Source organism: Cydia splendana, chromosome 1, assembly GCF_910591565.1.
Source record: "Cydia splendana chromosome 1, ilCydSple1.2, whole genome shotgun sequence".
Lineage (NCBI taxonomy): Eukaryota > Metazoa > Arthropoda > Insecta > Lepidoptera > Tortricidae > Cydia > Cydia splendana.
The window spans coordinates 25,060,320-25,078,266 of record NC_085960.1 but is presented as its reverse complement, the minus strand read 5'-3'; the positions used below and the strand labels follow the sequence as shown (position 1 = coordinate 25,078,266).

At 36.4% G+C, this 17,947-nt stretch overlaps 2 protein-coding genes across 2 annotated transcripts; both read left to right on the top strand.

Annotated features, from left to right (window-relative positions):
* Nucleotides 1–6,774: 6,774 nt before the first annotated feature.
* On the top strand, nt 6,775–8,874 carry LOC134797714 (transcription initiation factor IIE subunit beta). The gene is made up of 6 exons (XM_063770068.1): nt 6,775–6,909; nt 7,297–7,407; nt 7,524–7,686; nt 7,798–7,907; nt 8,261–8,438; nt 8,593–8,874. The coding sequence occupies exons 1-6, from the start codon at nt 6,848–6,850 to the stop codon at nt 8,851–8,853; spliced, it is 885 nt and encodes a 294-aa protein (XP_063626138.1). The 5' UTR covers nt 6,775–6,847; the 3' UTR covers nt 8,854–8,874.
* Nucleotides 8,875–11,622: 2,748 nt separating this feature from the next.
* LOC134797664 (kelch-like protein 6) lies at nt 11,623–16,292 on the top strand. Its single transcript, XM_063770010.1, has 7 exons — nt 11,623–11,781; nt 12,374–12,514; nt 13,120–13,251; nt 13,852–13,976; nt 14,183–14,331; nt 15,550–15,733; nt 16,113–16,292. The coding sequence occupies exons 1-7, from the start codon at nt 11,704–11,706 to the stop codon at nt 16,276–16,278; spliced, it is 975 nt and encodes a 324-aa protein (XP_063626080.1). The 5' UTR covers nt 11,623–11,703; the 3' UTR covers nt 16,279–16,292.
* The last annotated feature ends 1,655 nt before the right edge of the window (nt 16,293–17,947 follow it).

The following is a 17,947-nucleotide window of genomic DNA, read 5'->3' as shown; positions in this document are numbered from 1 at the left end:
AAAAATAATATGATTAATTGTGTCTCCCAATAAGGATCGTCATGTACAAAGAAAAACATGTCAAACAATTGAATATAAACCAAATTAACATTAAAGTCGATGTCAACGTGAATAATTTGTAACTGTCATTAAAATGTCAAATAAAGATAAAAATATCACAAATTAACAAAATGTCATGTTTTAAATACAAATCAACAAATTAATAATAAATAAAATTACGTATGTCGTTACAAATTCAATTCCATGTACTCATTTACAGAGTACAGGCATACGTCACAATAACATTGCCACTTTATATAGCGCTATCGCATATTATCATATAGCGCTGTCGCATGATGACGTAGGCTTGTGTCAGTCACGTGACCACGAAAAGACGGGAAGAGAGTACCAGGCGGAGTTTATTATTATACCATGGGTTATCCAAAAAAAAGGTTTCTCAATTTGCGCTTAAATGTTTCATCACACGGCTCATTTCTCAGATCGGCAGGTAGGTGCTCGTAGTAAGTCGGGCCGATGACTCGTGGGTTCTTTCTTGAAAGTGCCATGCGATGGGGAACTGTTCTCAGACGCCCTGCAGCTCGAAGCAGTTTGCCCGGAAAGTTAATACGTGCAAATTGGGATATATTCTGCCTTACATATATCAGTACATCGAACAGGTATTGTGAGTAGTGCGTCATTATACGTTGAGAACCAAAGAGCTCTTTACAAGGGTGCCTGTCTTTTACACCGGCAAGTGTACGTATTGCGCGTTTCTGCATTATTAGAACTCTTTTTGCATCTGTTGAATTGCCCCAGAGCAGTGAGCCGTATGCCATGATAGAGTGGAAATGCGCAAAGTACACCTGCTTTAAGGCTTCTGCTGAGATAAGTGGCTTCAGTTTCCTCAACGCAAACGACGCACCACCCAATCGATCACAAAGGTTGTCTACATATTGGCACTTCCAATTTAGAGTGTTAATTGTGTTGAAATAAAATTTACTTAATTTTTCATTTGAAATATCTTACAAAGCTGTTTAAATACCACATTGCCACTTGTAAAAGTAAAATAAATGACAAAAAATAAACAAAAAAATAAAAAAAATCTTGTCTGATTTTAGTAAGAGTAGGGGCATTAAATTGCTCGTTGTTTATGGAGTTAGAAAAACATATTACTGATCACGACGTAAATGGCATCCTGTATTGTGTTTAAAATTGACTTTCAATAAATGAAAGACCCTAATAAAAACGGAACCCCGGCCCATTACTAAGACGCCACTGTCCGTCTGTCTGTCTGTCACCAGACTGTATCTCATACTTATAGACAGTTGAAATTTTCACAGGTGATGTATTTCTGTTGCCGTTATAACAACAAATACTAAAACGTACGGAACCCTCGGTGGGCGAGCCCGACTCGCACTCGTCCGGTTTTTTTAAAGTTGATATTCAAACCATCACAACAAGTCTCAAAATTGTCGCGGATAAGCGCTCGAAGAACTGATTTACATACCTGAATCAAACAGAGGTGGCGCAAGGTTAAAGGTGACGTATTTTTAAAACTATAAATTTAATAGACCATGTGATGTTAATTCCCCTGCCATTACCATGCACTTCGTACGTACTGCAGTTAAGTGCCTTTACTCCTGACAGATATCTACGACAACAGTCGAAGAAAAGCAGAAGGACTTTAGACGGCTTGAGCATTTTAAAATATTGATCCTACCTATCTCCTTATAGTTATCAAATTTAAGCCAATTGTAGCTTAATTATCTTGCGTTAGCAAGTTGTTAGAAATATAGGAAACGGTAAACCATGCACCCATATACAGTGTGGAAAAATAAGTCGGGCCCTGGAGGGAAACTACCTTAAATCCTTAAGCTGGCTCATTTTACTTAAGAGATACATTCCTTTATTTATAAAAAGAAACAAAACTGCATTCAAAGATTTTCTAAAACTCGCTTGCCTCGCCCGGGTCTCGAACCGACTAAAAATTCCAAAAAATAAACACTCGCAATTTTATTCTACTAGTCGATACAGTTAATGTTAATGATAACATTTCTCCAAGAAACATTAGGTCTTAGACTCGTCTGTCGTACAAAATATCAATAAAATCTAATATTTAGTACTCAAGATTTTTTTAGACAAGCCAAATTGAAGAAAAAAAGAAAAATCTTTAAATGCGGTTTTGTTTCTTTTTAAAAATAAAGGAATGTCTCCTTTAAGTAAAATGAACCAACTTAAGGATTTAAGGTAGTTTCCCTCCAGAGCCCGACTTATCTTTCCACACTGTATAGTCCAAAAAGGTCCCAAGTCCCGACTGCTATGGTCCGAAATTAACTCTGATATCTTCGTTTTGGTGTAGAGTTTGTGCGGAAAGAGAAGTCGTGGAATATATGGGGCCCAATACATTCCACGACTCTTCTCTTTCCGAACAGACTTTAATTATTATTTGAATATCATACCTCGTACAGTTATGTACAGTCGGACTACAGTTAGGTGGTTTTACGGAATGCAAAATTATAAACTACCGATAAGAATAGGTAATGCACTTATCTACGAATTAATTCGCATAAAATGAAAGCCTTAAACTACTTTAAAAATATCTGGGTATTTCATAACTCGCGTAGGCGAAGCTTGTCTCGCTCAACTGCCGACATACCGGCAAATTGCAAATTTTTTGCAACTTTTTTATGGAATCGTACTCATACAATGCTAAAAAGTTGAGCTCTATGCCGAAATTACAGAAGCGGTATGAGAAAAAGTTGTTGAATCTAGAATATTCAACAACTTTTTCTCATACCGCGCTACAATCAACAGCAACCACTGCACTCCTAGGTGCTAGTACATGCACAACTATAGTCTGTCAAGCCATTTCCTTCAGTAGAAAAAAGCAGCAAATTTAAAAAATGTAGGCGCGAAGGGTAATTGTCCCATAGAAAATTTGAATTTCGCGCCTTTATCTACTGACTACTGACAAAGTTGTTTGTTATTATTTATAGGCTGTCAAACAAGTTTGTCAGTAGAAAAGGGCGCGAAATTCAAACTTTCTATGGGACGATAAAATTTCGCGCCTACATTTTTTAAATTTACCGCTTTTTTCTACTGATGGATATGGCTTGACACACTATTTATGCGAGGTGGTAACTATGGGACTTATAGCCGGTCAAACAACTTTTTCAGTAGAAAAAGGCGCGATATTCAAATGTATGATAACCTTTCGCGCCTGCATTTTTTAATTTTGCCACATTTATCTACTGACGGAAATGGCTTGACAGACTATATTTTCTCTGTCCTACTCTGGTAAAAAACAGAAGGAAATTCCAGCTGTTACCAGTGGCAAGTTACCAATAACCGAATGGGGGTCCTAGACATCCAGTTTTAATGTAATAAAGACGTTGCCTTTACTAGCGTAAGAAAAATATAGCACGATTTTCTATGCCTTCCATGGCTAATACTATATACAGTGCACATATAGTTTGTCAAAAGACTGTCTAATTTCAAACATAGACAGAGAGAATCATACTAGAGTTAGACCAAGAAAAGACTACAGCGATTTTGATAGTCTACGCAGTGCAAGTGTTATTTATACGTCATAATTTCATAGAAGTTTGACGTTTAACCTCTAAAGGCCCATGCAGCCATACAAATGAAAAATCCAGAATTTGCCACTGAAATTTGAACCTTTAGTGCAGGGAATAGAGTTGATTTTGGTTATTGTTTGAAAACTGAACGACACTAAACAAATGTGAGTCTATTCCAATTGAACATGATTTAAATTTCATCGAACTGAATAAGTTATATAGGTAGGACCTTGGGCCTTAGGAGGTTCAAAATAACACTTGCACTGGGTGGGCTATCAAAATCGCTGCAGACTTTTCTTGGTCTAATTTTATCTTTGTCTTACACTAGTACTAGCACCCAAAAGAAAAGGATGAGTATAGTTTTTTGTTCTTATTTACTGACAAATTTGGTTTGACCAACTATGGTCATTATTCTGAGGTGCACATACTTCACAAACTTGGACCCTTTGCAAAACTATAAATTTGTACATATTTTTGTTGGATAATATTTTTACTCCACACCATCTCATATATATTTTTTCTCAAAAATGGACGGCAAAGTCGACGTTGCCGTATAAAAATTTGGTCGCGAAGTGCGGAGGTTATGGTCAGTCAAAAATTAAAAAGTTAAAAACATTGCAGTCTCGATTTTGGGACTGCAATGTTGCATACAAATTCCATTATTTGTCGAGTTCCAAACTTTTTAAAAGTTTAAATGGCCATATCAAATGAAGGCACAGGCCCATTAAACAGCCAAACAGATGATTAGTAATAATTATTATAATGTTGGTATCGCGACTATTTAGCTGCCTCAAATAGCTTGGCGTATTTTCGGCAGAAAAATACACCTCTATTTTAAAATTTAAAAAATAAAAAGGCGGCAAAGCAAACTTTTTCAATTGTTTCTACTTTTTTCTGTGAAAATATATATGTAAGAACGTTGCTTCTGTAAAATATTCCTATTATATTTATATTTGTTGCACCATTTTTGAGAAAAGCACTATATATGACTCGGCTGGAAGGCTACTTGCTGGCTTCGGATTCAATTAAACGGACTCCCAAGGTCGTCCGTTTAAAACGAATCCTCAGCCTGCAAGTAGCTACTTCCGAGCCTCGACAATAATGTACTATTTCTACTAGTCGACTGTAATTCTTGAATTAAGATTTCTTATACCAAACTGCAATTGGGTATTTTTAATGTATGGGCTCCCAACTCAACTATAATATTCATACCGATACAGTTTAGTCAACTATAATGAAATTGACCAATCACAGCTCGCCGCGATCAAGAGGACGAAACAAAACCATAGCTCAAATTAATTATTTTAGGTTGTATAGTAGAAACAATTGGTTCATAAGTCAGAAACGCGCATGTGACACCCTTAATATAGCAACATCCATAGACTACGAAAACCACTTAGTGTTGCTTGTTAGTCTCCATAGGCTACGGTGGCCAAAATCGAGAAAACAACTGTCTAAAAATTGAATTTAGCGCAGAGCAAGTACCAGGGCCTCATGAGTTACGAGAAGGTGTCGTTGACCAGCCCGCCGTAGGGCGCGGGGCGCGGCGGCCGGGTCGCGTACCAGTATGTAGGTATCGCGGCTGTTCGCGAATCTTAGCTGTAACTTTTGGTTTGGTTTGTTTGTATGATTCTACTAGTTTAATAGTACATTATTGTCGAGGCTCGGAAGTAGCTACTGGCAGGCTGAGGATTCGTTTTAAACGGACGACCTTGGGAGTCCGTTTAATTGAATCCGAAGCCAGCAAGTAGCCTTCCAGCCGAGTCATATATAGTGCTTTTCTCAAAAATGGTGCAAGAAATATAAATATCATAGAAATATTTTACAAAAGCAACTTTCTTACGTATATATTTTCACAGAAAAAAGTAGAAACAATTGAAAAAATTAGCTTTGCCGCCTTTTTATTTTTTTTATAAAAAAATAGAAGTGTATTTTTCTGCCGAAAATACGCCAACCTATTTGAGACAGCTAAATAGTCGCGGTACTAATCATCTGTTTGGCTGTTTAATGGGCCTGTGCCTTCATTTGATATGGCCATTTCAACTTTTAAAAAGTTTGGAACTCGACAAATAATGGAATTTGTATGCAACATTGCAGTCCCAAAATCGAGACTGCAATGTTTTTAACTTTTTAATTTTTTGACTGACCATAAACTACGCGCTTCGCAACCTATTTTTTAAACGGCAAAGTCGACTTTGCCGTCCATTTTTGAGAAAAGTATTATTTTTGTTGACTAGTAGAAAAAGTATTGTATACAATAGTGATATAATCAAGCTTTTCAATCTCGTACCTTACTTAGGCAACTCAGCAAGCTTCGTTGCCTAAACACGGTACTCGACTGAAAAACTCTCTATTATATCACGATTGTATAATAGTATTTTATACAATCGTGATTGAAAAGCTTGATTATATCACTATTGTATACAATACTTTTTCTACTAGTCAACAAAAATAATACTTTAAACTAGTAGAATCATACAAACAAACCAAACCAAAAGTGTACAGCTAAGATTCCCGCGACCCGGCCGCCGCGCCCCGCGCCCTACGGCAGGCTGGTCAACGACACCTTCTCGTAACTCATGAGGCCTTGGTACTTGCTCCGCGCTAAATTCAATTTTTAGACAATTGTTTTCTCGATTTTGGCCACCGTAGCCTATGGAGACTAACAGGCAACACTAAGTGGTTTTCGTAGTCTATGGATGTCACATGCGCGTTTCTGACTTATGAACTAATTTTATTGTTTCTACTATACAACCTAAAATAATTAATTTGAGCTATGGTTTTGTTTCGTCCTCTTGATCGCGGCGAGCTGTGATTGGTCAAATTCATTATAGTTGACTAAACTGTATCGAAATGAATATTATAGTTGGGTTGGGAGCCCATACATTAAAAATACCCAATTGCAGTTTGGTATAAGAAATCTTAATTCAAGAATTACAGTCGACTAGTAGAAAAAATACTAATACTACTCTTTGCTCCACACTATACATATATTATTTTACTCTTTGCTCCACACGCGTATATCGTAATCGTAACTTTGACCTAAAACCTTATTGATTGAAATTATTGAAAAACACGGTTGTTTAATGAATTATTTAAACTTGCAACACAGCACATTATGTCAAACTAACGTCATTACTACCTAACCAAAAATTGTATTGTAAACTTGTCAAAAGGTCAATACAATAAGAGTTACATGAACATAAAGATTTAATATTGTGTAACTAAAATAATTATTAGAAAACTAGATGCTTACTTGTTATAGAGTTTCGTAGTAAATCTTCAAAAATATGGACCCAGCTCTGCTTCGAGAACGGGAGGCTTTCAAGAAAAAGGCACTTGCGACACCCAGGTACGCGAACGCGACATACTTGGGAACTGACTGGGCAGCCCGCCAGCCGGGTAGTCGCTTACTTTCTCTCCCTCGCACGCGCGGGCCCGCTTCGCTTATATTGATGAGATCTCAGGGCCAATTTTCGGCAGGAACTGTAACGAAATTACTAGTAGGAGTTTGTTTATTTCATGCTAATTGATTTTATAGTTATGTTATGAATGTTATGATGCCTTACTTATTTAATAGTAGAGATATAATAGTTATAATTATATCATAAATTGTTCTGCAATAGGAAATTAAGTACATTTTTTTTAGTTAGTACTTAAACATGTACTTAATGATGATTAGTTTTGTGTTCTTTATTTAATTTCTTAAAGTCTTTAACTATTATTGTTATTCTTTTAGTGTTGAAAAGAAGAGAAGAGATGATTCGTCACACTCCAAAGATGATAGCAAGAAGAAATCAAAACCATCATCAAGCTCGGTCAGCTCTGCACCGAAGCTTGATGCCTCCAAGTATGTATTGAAAATTTTTAATTAATGCTTTATTTAAATACATTATACAAAGCCATTCTTGCAGGCTTTCCAATAATATTAAATCCTTAATTAACTTGTGTTTCATTAATTTTCAGCTACAAAACCATGTCAGGCAGCTCATCATACAGATTTGGTGTGCTGGCCCGCATTGTGCGCCACATGAGGGCTAGACACCAGGAGGGTGACGACCATCCCCTGACACTAGATGAAGTACTTGATGAGACTAACCAGTTGGATGTTGGTAATAAAGTTAAACAAGTAAGTTGTTTAAAATTTTCATATATTTCTTGTAAACTCTGGTCCTTGTAAAAAATACAATATTTTAGGCTTTAGGTAACAAATTAAATAATTATCTGTAATTATTTTTAGTGGTTACAAACAGAGGCACTTCAAAATAATCCAAAAATAGAATGCACTCCAGATGGTAAATACAATTTCAAACCAGTATACAAAATAAAGGACAAGAAATCCCTACTCAGGTATGTTTAGCATGCTTTAGTTAGATTAGAACAATAGAGAATAGAAGAGGAGTGCTTATTGGACATCTGCTATGAGACGACGTGTTCCTAAAGAACATCATAGAAGGAAAAATAGAGGGAAAGAGAGGAAGAGGAAGACCGAGAATAAATTATTTCAACCAAATAAAAGAAAAGGTTCAGGTTGTGTCATACCAGAAGGTTAAGGAGTTGGCAGAGGACCGGACGAGTTGGAGATTGCTCCACTGACAAGAACACAGCTCTTAAATATGTATAAAGAAGAAGTTAGATTAAGTTGTAAAAGAAAAGGAAAAAGTTTTAACCAGGTGCTTAATATTAATTGACATATTTTTCAGATTACTAAAACAACAAGATCTAAAAGGTTTGGGGGGAATTTTGCTGGAAGATGTTCAAGAATCTCTGCCACATTGTGATAGAGCACTCAAAAACTTGGCTCAGGAAATCCTGTACATTACCAGACCTACTGACAAGAAGAAGATTCTATTTTATAATGATAAGACTGCTACATTAGATGTAAGATCAAATTTATAATTATAACTTAATTATTATATTCAAATATCTTATCTAATGCTTGATTTTATCACCGAAATTGTATCTCTTCCCGCATTTCTTAATTTTCTGTTCAAGGCTTGTGCTTCTGTAATACTGATAAATCCAAAATTTTCAGGTTGATGAAGAATTTGTAAAACTTTGGCGCGCTACTGCTGTTGATGCCATGGATGATGCCAAAATCGAAGAATACCTGGAGAAACAAGGAATAAAGTCAATGCAAGATCATGGGCCAAGGAAACCGCTTGCTCCAAAACGTAAAAAGGCATCACAAAAGAAAAGGCAATTCAAAAAACCAAGGGACAATGACCATTTGGCAGATGTTTTGGAAACTTATGACGATAACACTTTAACCCAAAAAGGTGTATCAATAAAATAATAAATATAAATGATAAAAAAAGTGTTCTAATTTGTTGCCACATTATACATTCTGGGGCGGTATTTAAGAGGAGGAGAACTGCTCCTCCATCACACTTGCACATTAGTCAGCTGTATCGCTGAATATCAGTCAGCGATACAGCTTGACAAAAAAAGAGTAGAAATTAAAAAGTGGCAACACTGTAGTGTCGTCCCGTTCTCTTATATCAATTGGTTTGAAAGGGACGACACTACAGTGTTGCCACTTTTTAATTTCTACTCTTTGCCAAGCTTAGGCAATAACGAAATTTTTATTTTCGCAGTACACCCTTTGTTAATTTGTTATAGTGCGACATAAAATAGTAGAAATTGAATAAAATAGAATTAAAAAAATAATCCGTATTGTTGCCATGTTGAAGCATTTTACGTCAAAAATGTGACAGTTACAAGGGCCCAACGTTTTCTGTTCTCTTTCACGGCGCAGCAACTAGTATCATTTCTCTCTCCTCGCTCTTTTAATAATGCCGTTTGTCAAAAAAGGACAACCATACTGTTGACAAGATGGACTTCAAATCAAGTGTTGCCTTTTTTGATGCGCCCAGGCTGTGTATGTGTGCCTAAAAGCGTATATGTGTGCTCTTTTAGAGATGTAAAAAGTCGATTTTAATCATGTTATATATCGATAAACGCTACACAGCGGAACGAAATAGCTATTAATTGAAGCTTCAATATCTTCGTTAAACATAAACATAATTGAAATGCTAATGGATAATTAATATATTATAATGTAATAAAATAATTCAATTATTGCGGAACACATATTTTAGTAGGTATTTATGTATTTTAATTAAATATCTGAACTTTCCCTTGGTTCCCTGCTGGGGCGTGACGATAAAATTGTGATCTGATAACCACAATAAAGAATAAAAGCGTTTTTGTTCATTCTAGGTATCGTTAAACCTTTGAAGTAAAATTAAAATTGCAAGAAATGTCGATAGTTTATCGATATGACTTTATCGACATGGCTACAGCAAGGTGGGCCTCATTGTTAATCGTACACTAAACAAAAGTGGCAACAGTGACAGCTCGCTGAGACGGGATCTCTATATATTAAATCTATGGACAGTTACGTAGGAAGTGGTGCCCTCAATAATTTTCTACAATTTCTTGTCGGACTATAGCCCACCCTGGCCGCAGACGTCCGGAATTTTCATTCGGTTTCCGCATGGAATGACAGATGGGAACGGGACGTCGCTATACAAATGTATAGCGTTGTTTCGCTTGCACATGTCATTACGTGGGTAAGCCATAGACTTATAATATATAGAGACGGTGTCTCAGCGAGCTGTCACTGTTGCCACTTTTGTTTAGTGTACGATTAACAATGAGGCCCACGTTGCTGTAGCCATGTCGATAAAGTCATATCGATAAACTATCGACATTTCTTGCAATTTTAATTTTACTTCAAAGGCTTAACGATACCTAAAATTACCAAAAACGCTTTTATTCTTTATTGTGGTTATCAGATCACAATTTTATAGTCACGCCCCAGCAGGGAACCAAGGGAAAGTTCAGATATTTAATTAAAATACATGAATACGTCCTAAAATAGGTGTTCCGCAATAATTGAATTATATTATTATATTATAATATATTCATTATCCATTAGCATTTCAATTATGTTTATGTTTAACGAAGATATTGAAGCTTCAATTAAACGCTATTTCGTTCCGCTGTGTAGCGTTTATCGATATATAACATGATTAAAATCGACTTTTCACATCCCTAAAAGAGCACACATATACGCTTTTACGCACACATACACAGCCTGGGCGCATCAAGAAAGGCAACACTTGATTTGAAGTCCACCTTGTCAACAGTATGGTTGTCCTTTTTTGACAAACGGCATTTTTAAAAGAGCGAGGAGAGAGATATGATACTAGTTGCTGCGACGTGAAAGAGAACAGAAAACGTTGGGCCCTTGGGGTAAGCGGCCAAAAATGCAAATTTTACATTTTACTACATAGTACTGGCAGCATTGCACATTGTGGCGTTGGTCAATGTGGCCAGGTAAGGTTTTTAAAAATCGTAATTATTATCTGCATTCCGTCAAATGTTATTTTCCGCTCGCCAAAATACATTCGATAAGTAATGCATTATTAGCCTGTCATGGCTATAGTTTTTTTGAAGTGAAAACTTCTTTAGCGGCGCTGTGCACTTTTTGAGGTGGGGAAAAATGTTAAACTCGAGACAGCGTAAGACGTAACCCTCTCTTTCTACCGCGCGGCGAAAATATATGCCAGAGCCTGCTGTTTCGTTTAGACTGCGCAGGGCGCTTGCGTGACGTCATTGTATTTTTCTTTTTTTTATTTAAATGCCATCTAGTGAGTTTTCCTCAAACTGGTATTAATATAACTGTAGTACTCACAGTGATGTGCTTAGGGGTTTCAAGTAATGCGACGAAATAACGCTAGATGGCGTTAACCTCAGTTATACATAGTGCTGCAGACATTTTGCACTAGATGGTGCTGTTATTAATATTTTGAGTTACAATGTCGTTGAGTTTTCACTTCTGCCGGCACTCCCGGAGTGCAACCCGTTGTTTTTTTAATATAATATTCTTTGTTAAGACGTGATTTAATTCTCTTTGGTTAAGACTACAAGCAACGTTAAATCAATAAAATAGATATAATGTGTTTTCGAACAAACCCCTTACTACTAGAATTTTACTGGTAACACAAAGCCAAACGTCATTTTCATGCCAATTTAGGTCTAGGTCTTCCCGTAATTAATTTATGTTACGGTGTGTTAGCGGAATACATGTAAATAGAAATCAATAAATAAGTGCTTGAAATAAAAATATACAGTAATTATGGTGAATACACAGTTCGCGTTATCATGGGAAGCTCACAAAAAGAATGTATGCAATGGTTTAAGTTCATTGCAACAGGTACAGTACACAATTTATACTAGGTAACTTGGCATACAATTTTTATATTTATTTTTATACTTACAGTCAGTGGCGGATTTGCCCTAAGGCAAAGTAGGCCCGGGCCTAGGGCGGCAAGATATTAGGGGCGGCAAATTGTGACAAAAGATTCGCTGATGATAACAAGAAATAACTCAAAATGTAGTCAATATGATGGGTGCTGAGAAAGGGGCGGCTACAGATCCTGGGGCCTAGGGCGGCAAAAGCTGCAAATCCGCCACTGCTTACAGTTAACATTCCGCGGTAACGATGGCAAGTTTTTTTGCGTTGAATATTTATTAATCAACAATGGTCCCCAAACCAAATATTCTATTCAAAGTACTTACACAGAATGTAATGTAATCTCCTCATTACTCATTAAAAGTAAATTTGCTCAACAAGTTTGGTTTCATAAAAATATCTATACAAAATGTCAATTTTATTTAAATAAAAGACATATTGATCTGTGAAAAACTTGATAGGTAGTACACAAGAAATAAAACATTATTTTTCAACCAATACCTAGAGGTAAGTAACCAAGGTGTAATACAAATTAATATTTATTGATTTACAGAATGGCGAATTTGTAGACATGACTTTAGCTGCAGATGGTCACATGGTGAAAGTGCACCAGATTGTCATGGCACTGGCTAGCCCCTACATCAAGGATCTTATAGCATCAGCACAGTGCCCTCATCCTGTCATATTCTTGAATGTATGTATGTTTTTTTTTTCAGTAAATAGTTAAGGATTACATAAGTTGTACAGTCAGAAACATACTATTTTTAGGTGTTCATACTGTCTCTAAATTTGCCCAATATACAATTTATCACTATTAAAAAAGTAATGTTATTGGTCAATAAAAGTTTTAGTACAATCTTGCTAATCCGTCACTAATGTTGACACAATAGTACTGGATCAGTGGAAAATTTGGATTACTGGAAGTTATAGCAAATCTGCACATATTTTAATGTTTTTAAATATGTTGAGTAATATACACTATATACTAAAATAATAAATTTAAAGAAAATTCGACCGTTATATAGTTTTATTCAATTCAATTCAATATTTTTATTTCGAATAAATTATCCATGTTGTTGTTAGTACAAGGCTCAACAAAACTTATAAAGCTTATAATAACAAGTCTGCCCCCAGCAAACTTATAATATTTGATTTAGCCATATAATTATAAATATAAATAGAAAACTTGGAAATAGAATGATCCCTTGCATCCCAAGTTTAGTGCATCATTACTGGGTGTGGGTGCACCCCACCATGAAGTGCCTAAGTTTTTAGTAAGCTCCTTACATTATGTTACAGAGAATATCTTATTCAACATTATGCTCAATACTTGAGTACATATACACGGGGGAAGTGCTGGTGAACAGTGAGGACTTAAACCAACTCATAGAGGCTGGTAATGAATTACATATAAAGGGATTGGAAGACATGGTAAATCTATGAACTTTTCAATTGACAATTTTTTTCCTACATTAATAGCATATCTTGAGGGTTCGGGTGTGGGAATTATTTAGTGTATTTATTGTTTATTGTAAAATAGTTACTAAACCATGAATTAAAAACAGGCAGATAGATCCAAATGTGCTTAGAATGATTAAAATAGTGTCTGATTTTACCTTTTTTAGGGTTCTGTACCCAAAAGGTATAAAACGGGACCCTATTACTAAGACTCTGCTGTCCGTCTGTCGGTCTGTCACCAGGCAGGCATGATAGCTAGTTGAAATTTTCACAGATGATGTATTTCTGTTGTCGCTATAACCACAAATACTAAAAACAAAATAAAATAAATATTTAAGTGGACCTCCTATACAACTAACGTGATTTTTCTAACGTTTTTTTGCGTAATGGTACGGAACCCTTCTTGCGCGAGTCCAACTCGCACTTTATTTATTTCACTATTTATTTTTTGGCTAGTGTAAAGTAAAACATTCCCACACCCTAAACTCTGGCGGTGAATATCAGTTAGTGATTTGTCTTTAATTTATATTAATATTTGTCTGCTCTACTAATTTTTGAAACAAATATTTTCAGAAAATAAGCCAGTCTGCCCCCAGTAATCGGACCTCCGTTCACTATGAATCTAATGCACAATCACAAAATGAAGATGAAGATGTTTGTTTCTTTGAGATTAGTGATATGCCAGAAAAAGATTCTAAGTACGAGATATATACTAAAAATATGCAAGTACTAGAGTCTAAATATAATGAAATGATTTGTATAATGACCAATTGCGGTCATAATTGTATATGTTAATGCTGGTTATGCATGGTTACACAGTTACACCTATAATAAAATCTTATTTTGTTCCTGGCAGTGTGAATTCATTGTTAATATTAAGTAGAAATTCGATATTCTTTTTCAGGAATTATGACGACAAAGAATATATTTTAGGCACAATAGATAATGTGAAGTCAGTAGATGAGTCCTTCATGGAGTTACAAGACGAAATGGAAAGCAACGTCGTGGCAATGACAGATACGGATCACAAAATTGACCCAGTTGGTAGTAAAAGTAAGTTAAACCACAGAATAAATAATAATACTAGGTACAGAAGACTCACTCTCTAACAAAGCGCGTCTGTTACGATCAGGACAGATATGGCCGCTAGGTGGCGACAGCGCCACGCGCGGCTTATGGCTAGCCACCAAAATTGGTGTGGAATGGATGTACTTTTAGCTACCTGTAGCAAAGCAACGAAATCGCGGAGTGAGCCACGCCTGGTTAAACTATGTCGAAAATTGTAAGCAAAATGTACAGTAGGAAGGTGTTTTTAGGGTTCCGTACCCAAAAGGTAAAACGGGACCTATTACTAAGACTTCGCTGTCCGTCCGTCCGTCCGTCCGTCTGTCTGTCACCAGGCTGTATCTCACGAACCATGATAGCTAGACAGTTGAAATTTTCACAGATGATGTATTTCTGTTGCCGCTATAACAACAAATACTAAAAACAGAATAAAATAAAGATTTAAATGGGGCTCCCATACAACAAACGTGATTTTTGACCAAAGTTAAGCAACGTCGGGCGTGGTCATTACTTGGATGGGTGACCGTTTTTTTTTTGCATTTATTTTCCGTTTTTTTTTTCATTATGGTACGGAACCCTTCGTGCGCGAGTCCGACTCGCACTTGCCCGGTTTCTTTTATTTATTGGAACCCAGCCCGAACCTGTTTTACCCTTTGAACACCACGCTTATTGTATACATATACAACGCGTCATCGTAAACCTTATCCCTTATCCGAATGCACGAAGGTTGATATTACACTAACCGTGCGCCTCTGTAGAAGTCTTCAGCGCTAACCACTGATAAACTTGGTTGACTGGTAAGGAATACCTCAGTATTTAAATTCTTGAATTGTGCAATAAAATGCAAAACGGAAAAAAATGCAAAAAAAAAAAACGGTCACCCATCCAAGTACTGACCACGCCCGACGTTGCTTAACTTTGGTCAAAAATCACGTTTGTTGTATGGGAGCCCCATTTAAATCTTTATTTTATTCTGTTTTTAGTATTTGTTGTTATAGCGGCAACAGAAATACATCATCTGTGAAAATTTCAACTGTCTAGCTATCACGGTTCGTGAGATACAGCCTGGTGACAGACAGACGGACGGACGGACAGCGAAGTCTTAATTATAGGGTCCCGTTTTACCTTTTGGGTACGGAACCCTAAAAAATAAACTAGATACTTAGTGTTATAGTTCACCACACTTGACTGAAATTTGTATTCCAGACAGCGGCGTTATCCAGTATACAGTGTCAAACCAGGGCAGCTTACAGATGATTCTGAACAGATACGTGTACTACCTGAAGCACACGAACCGTAACAACAGTAGGCAGTGGCGGTGTGTTGACTACGTCACGTCTATGAAGTGTCCGGCACACGTAGTCACTAAAGACGACGTTGTTGTTCAAAGGTAAAAATAGAATTTAAAAAAATGTAGTCAGCCATAAAAATGTCACTAAGAAAATATGAGGTTATTCTTACAAACTGACTTAGAATAGGGCACTAATAAAGCCAAAGCCACAAATTAAAGAAAAGTACTTAATTTTTTTTTGTACTTATATATATACTGCAATTCTAACTGTCTCGATCATGATGAGCCAGTATATTATACCTTCAACTGCAATAAGGCGGTCTTCACGTTTGGTGTGCGAGCAGGTAATCGCTAAATAATATAGGTAACCTACGTTACGCGCATAACGCTGTCCTCATACCTACACATTCGCATCAGTGTAATAACTGTTACGGCGTTGTTTGTATACATATTACTTATGTTTTTATTTCTCTTACAGAATTGCTGCACACATTCATCCTTTCCACGACAAGAAAATCCTTAAGAAAGTTCACGCCGGTTCAATATTTTCCGCGATACATGAAGCAGAAAAGCAAGGGAATGTACTACTAGGTAATAAACGGTCAAAACTAGCGCTTGCTGCAGAAGATGAGGGTAGTAAATAAATGGCTAAAAAATATTTGTTTTATTATTTTTAGCCAAAGAAAAGATATGTCAGCAAGGTTACGTGCTCTGGAACCTGTAGTTTGTCCCTTAACCTGTAATACAGTAAGTAAATCGTTGCATACTTAGGTATAAAGATGTCAGAAATTATGCAAAATGGAACCATAGCACTTTGAAATAAATTTCAAACTTAGGTGGGAAATATGTTCCCTCTGCCTTGCCCGTGTTATTACCCTAGAGTTGCAAGCGCCCATAGGCTGCGATCGCCGCTTAGTATCACTTAGTGTATGCCACTGTCGTGGTATAATAGGTATAAATGAAAGATCCAGTCAGCTACTATATTTTATTTATTTAAGATGTGGCTGCTTAATATATTGACTCCATGGTATTTTCGTTTGGATAAAAAATGCTGCAAGGTAGCTGGTCCATATCCCATTCATGGCCACGAACCGCCGAGCGTACACAATACGCCAGGCCACCATACAAACCGTTTTTAGCTAAAACGTATGACTCAGCTTATGGGTCTCGAGCCTGGCGCGAACGGTAAATAAATCGCCGCTTATGAAGCCGGCCAGTTGGACAGCATTATGCAACATTTTTACTAACCACCGATTTTCTGTGCCTATCAAAAAAGAAACTACTAAACATAACAGAGAAAGTTGCCAGCCTCATTTTTCTGAGCACGGTATACTAACATTACCATGCATTTATATTTATGAACTAGCCATGTATGTGAGGAAAAATATGCACCTGTTCCAAAAACAGCAAAATGAAAGGTTAAAAAACAAACTTCAACTACCTGCACCAAAACTAGAACTATTCCGAAGCAGCCCCCTATATTCCTCTGCAAAATATTACAATAATCTTCCAAACTACATTAGGTCAGAAGAGAAGGACGAAACGTTTGCAAGAAAGTTGAAGGCATTTCTTATTAATAAAAACTTATAAAGTTGACGATTTTTTAAATGATTCCGATGTTTGTAACTTTGTACCAACCAACAATGTAAATAATTATAATTTTTATTAATATGATATTTAATAGCACTAGTCCTAGTTTTAAGTTTTAACTGCCATACCCGTTCCGGGTCCATGAGATACGTTTTATGTTTTAACATCTTGTAATTACCATGGTGCAATAAAGAAATAAAGAAATAAAGAAACTAATTATTGCAGTTTGTAGGAGTGAATATTTTTACTTTCTACAAGCTTTTAATGTCTGACCAAGCTAAGTTGGCAGCAATTTTTATAGCTCAGCCTGTGCAAGTGTTAAGTTAAACGTCATAATTTCATATAAGTTTGACATTTAAATTACACTTAGGTACTCAGCCTGTGCTATCAAAATCGCTGCCAACTTAGCTTGGTTTGATTCTATTTAACTTGCCGTGTTTTTTGTTGTTGTTTTTTGGGGCAAATCTTGGAAGTTAAATTAGACCCGTTTCCCGATATCCCGATCATAGCACAGTCGGTCAGGTTAGGCGGGTTCAAATTCCGGTAATCCATAGCCATGGTCACAAAATACGAAATCACTAAACAGCACAGGAGGAGTATAAAGTCGCCAACGAATAAATCGTGACTAAATAATATTTTCCATGTTACTCCAAAATACATCTCTAATGGGGGATGGCACATCTTGAACTCTTGTGACAAATACCACATGAAAGATAATACCGC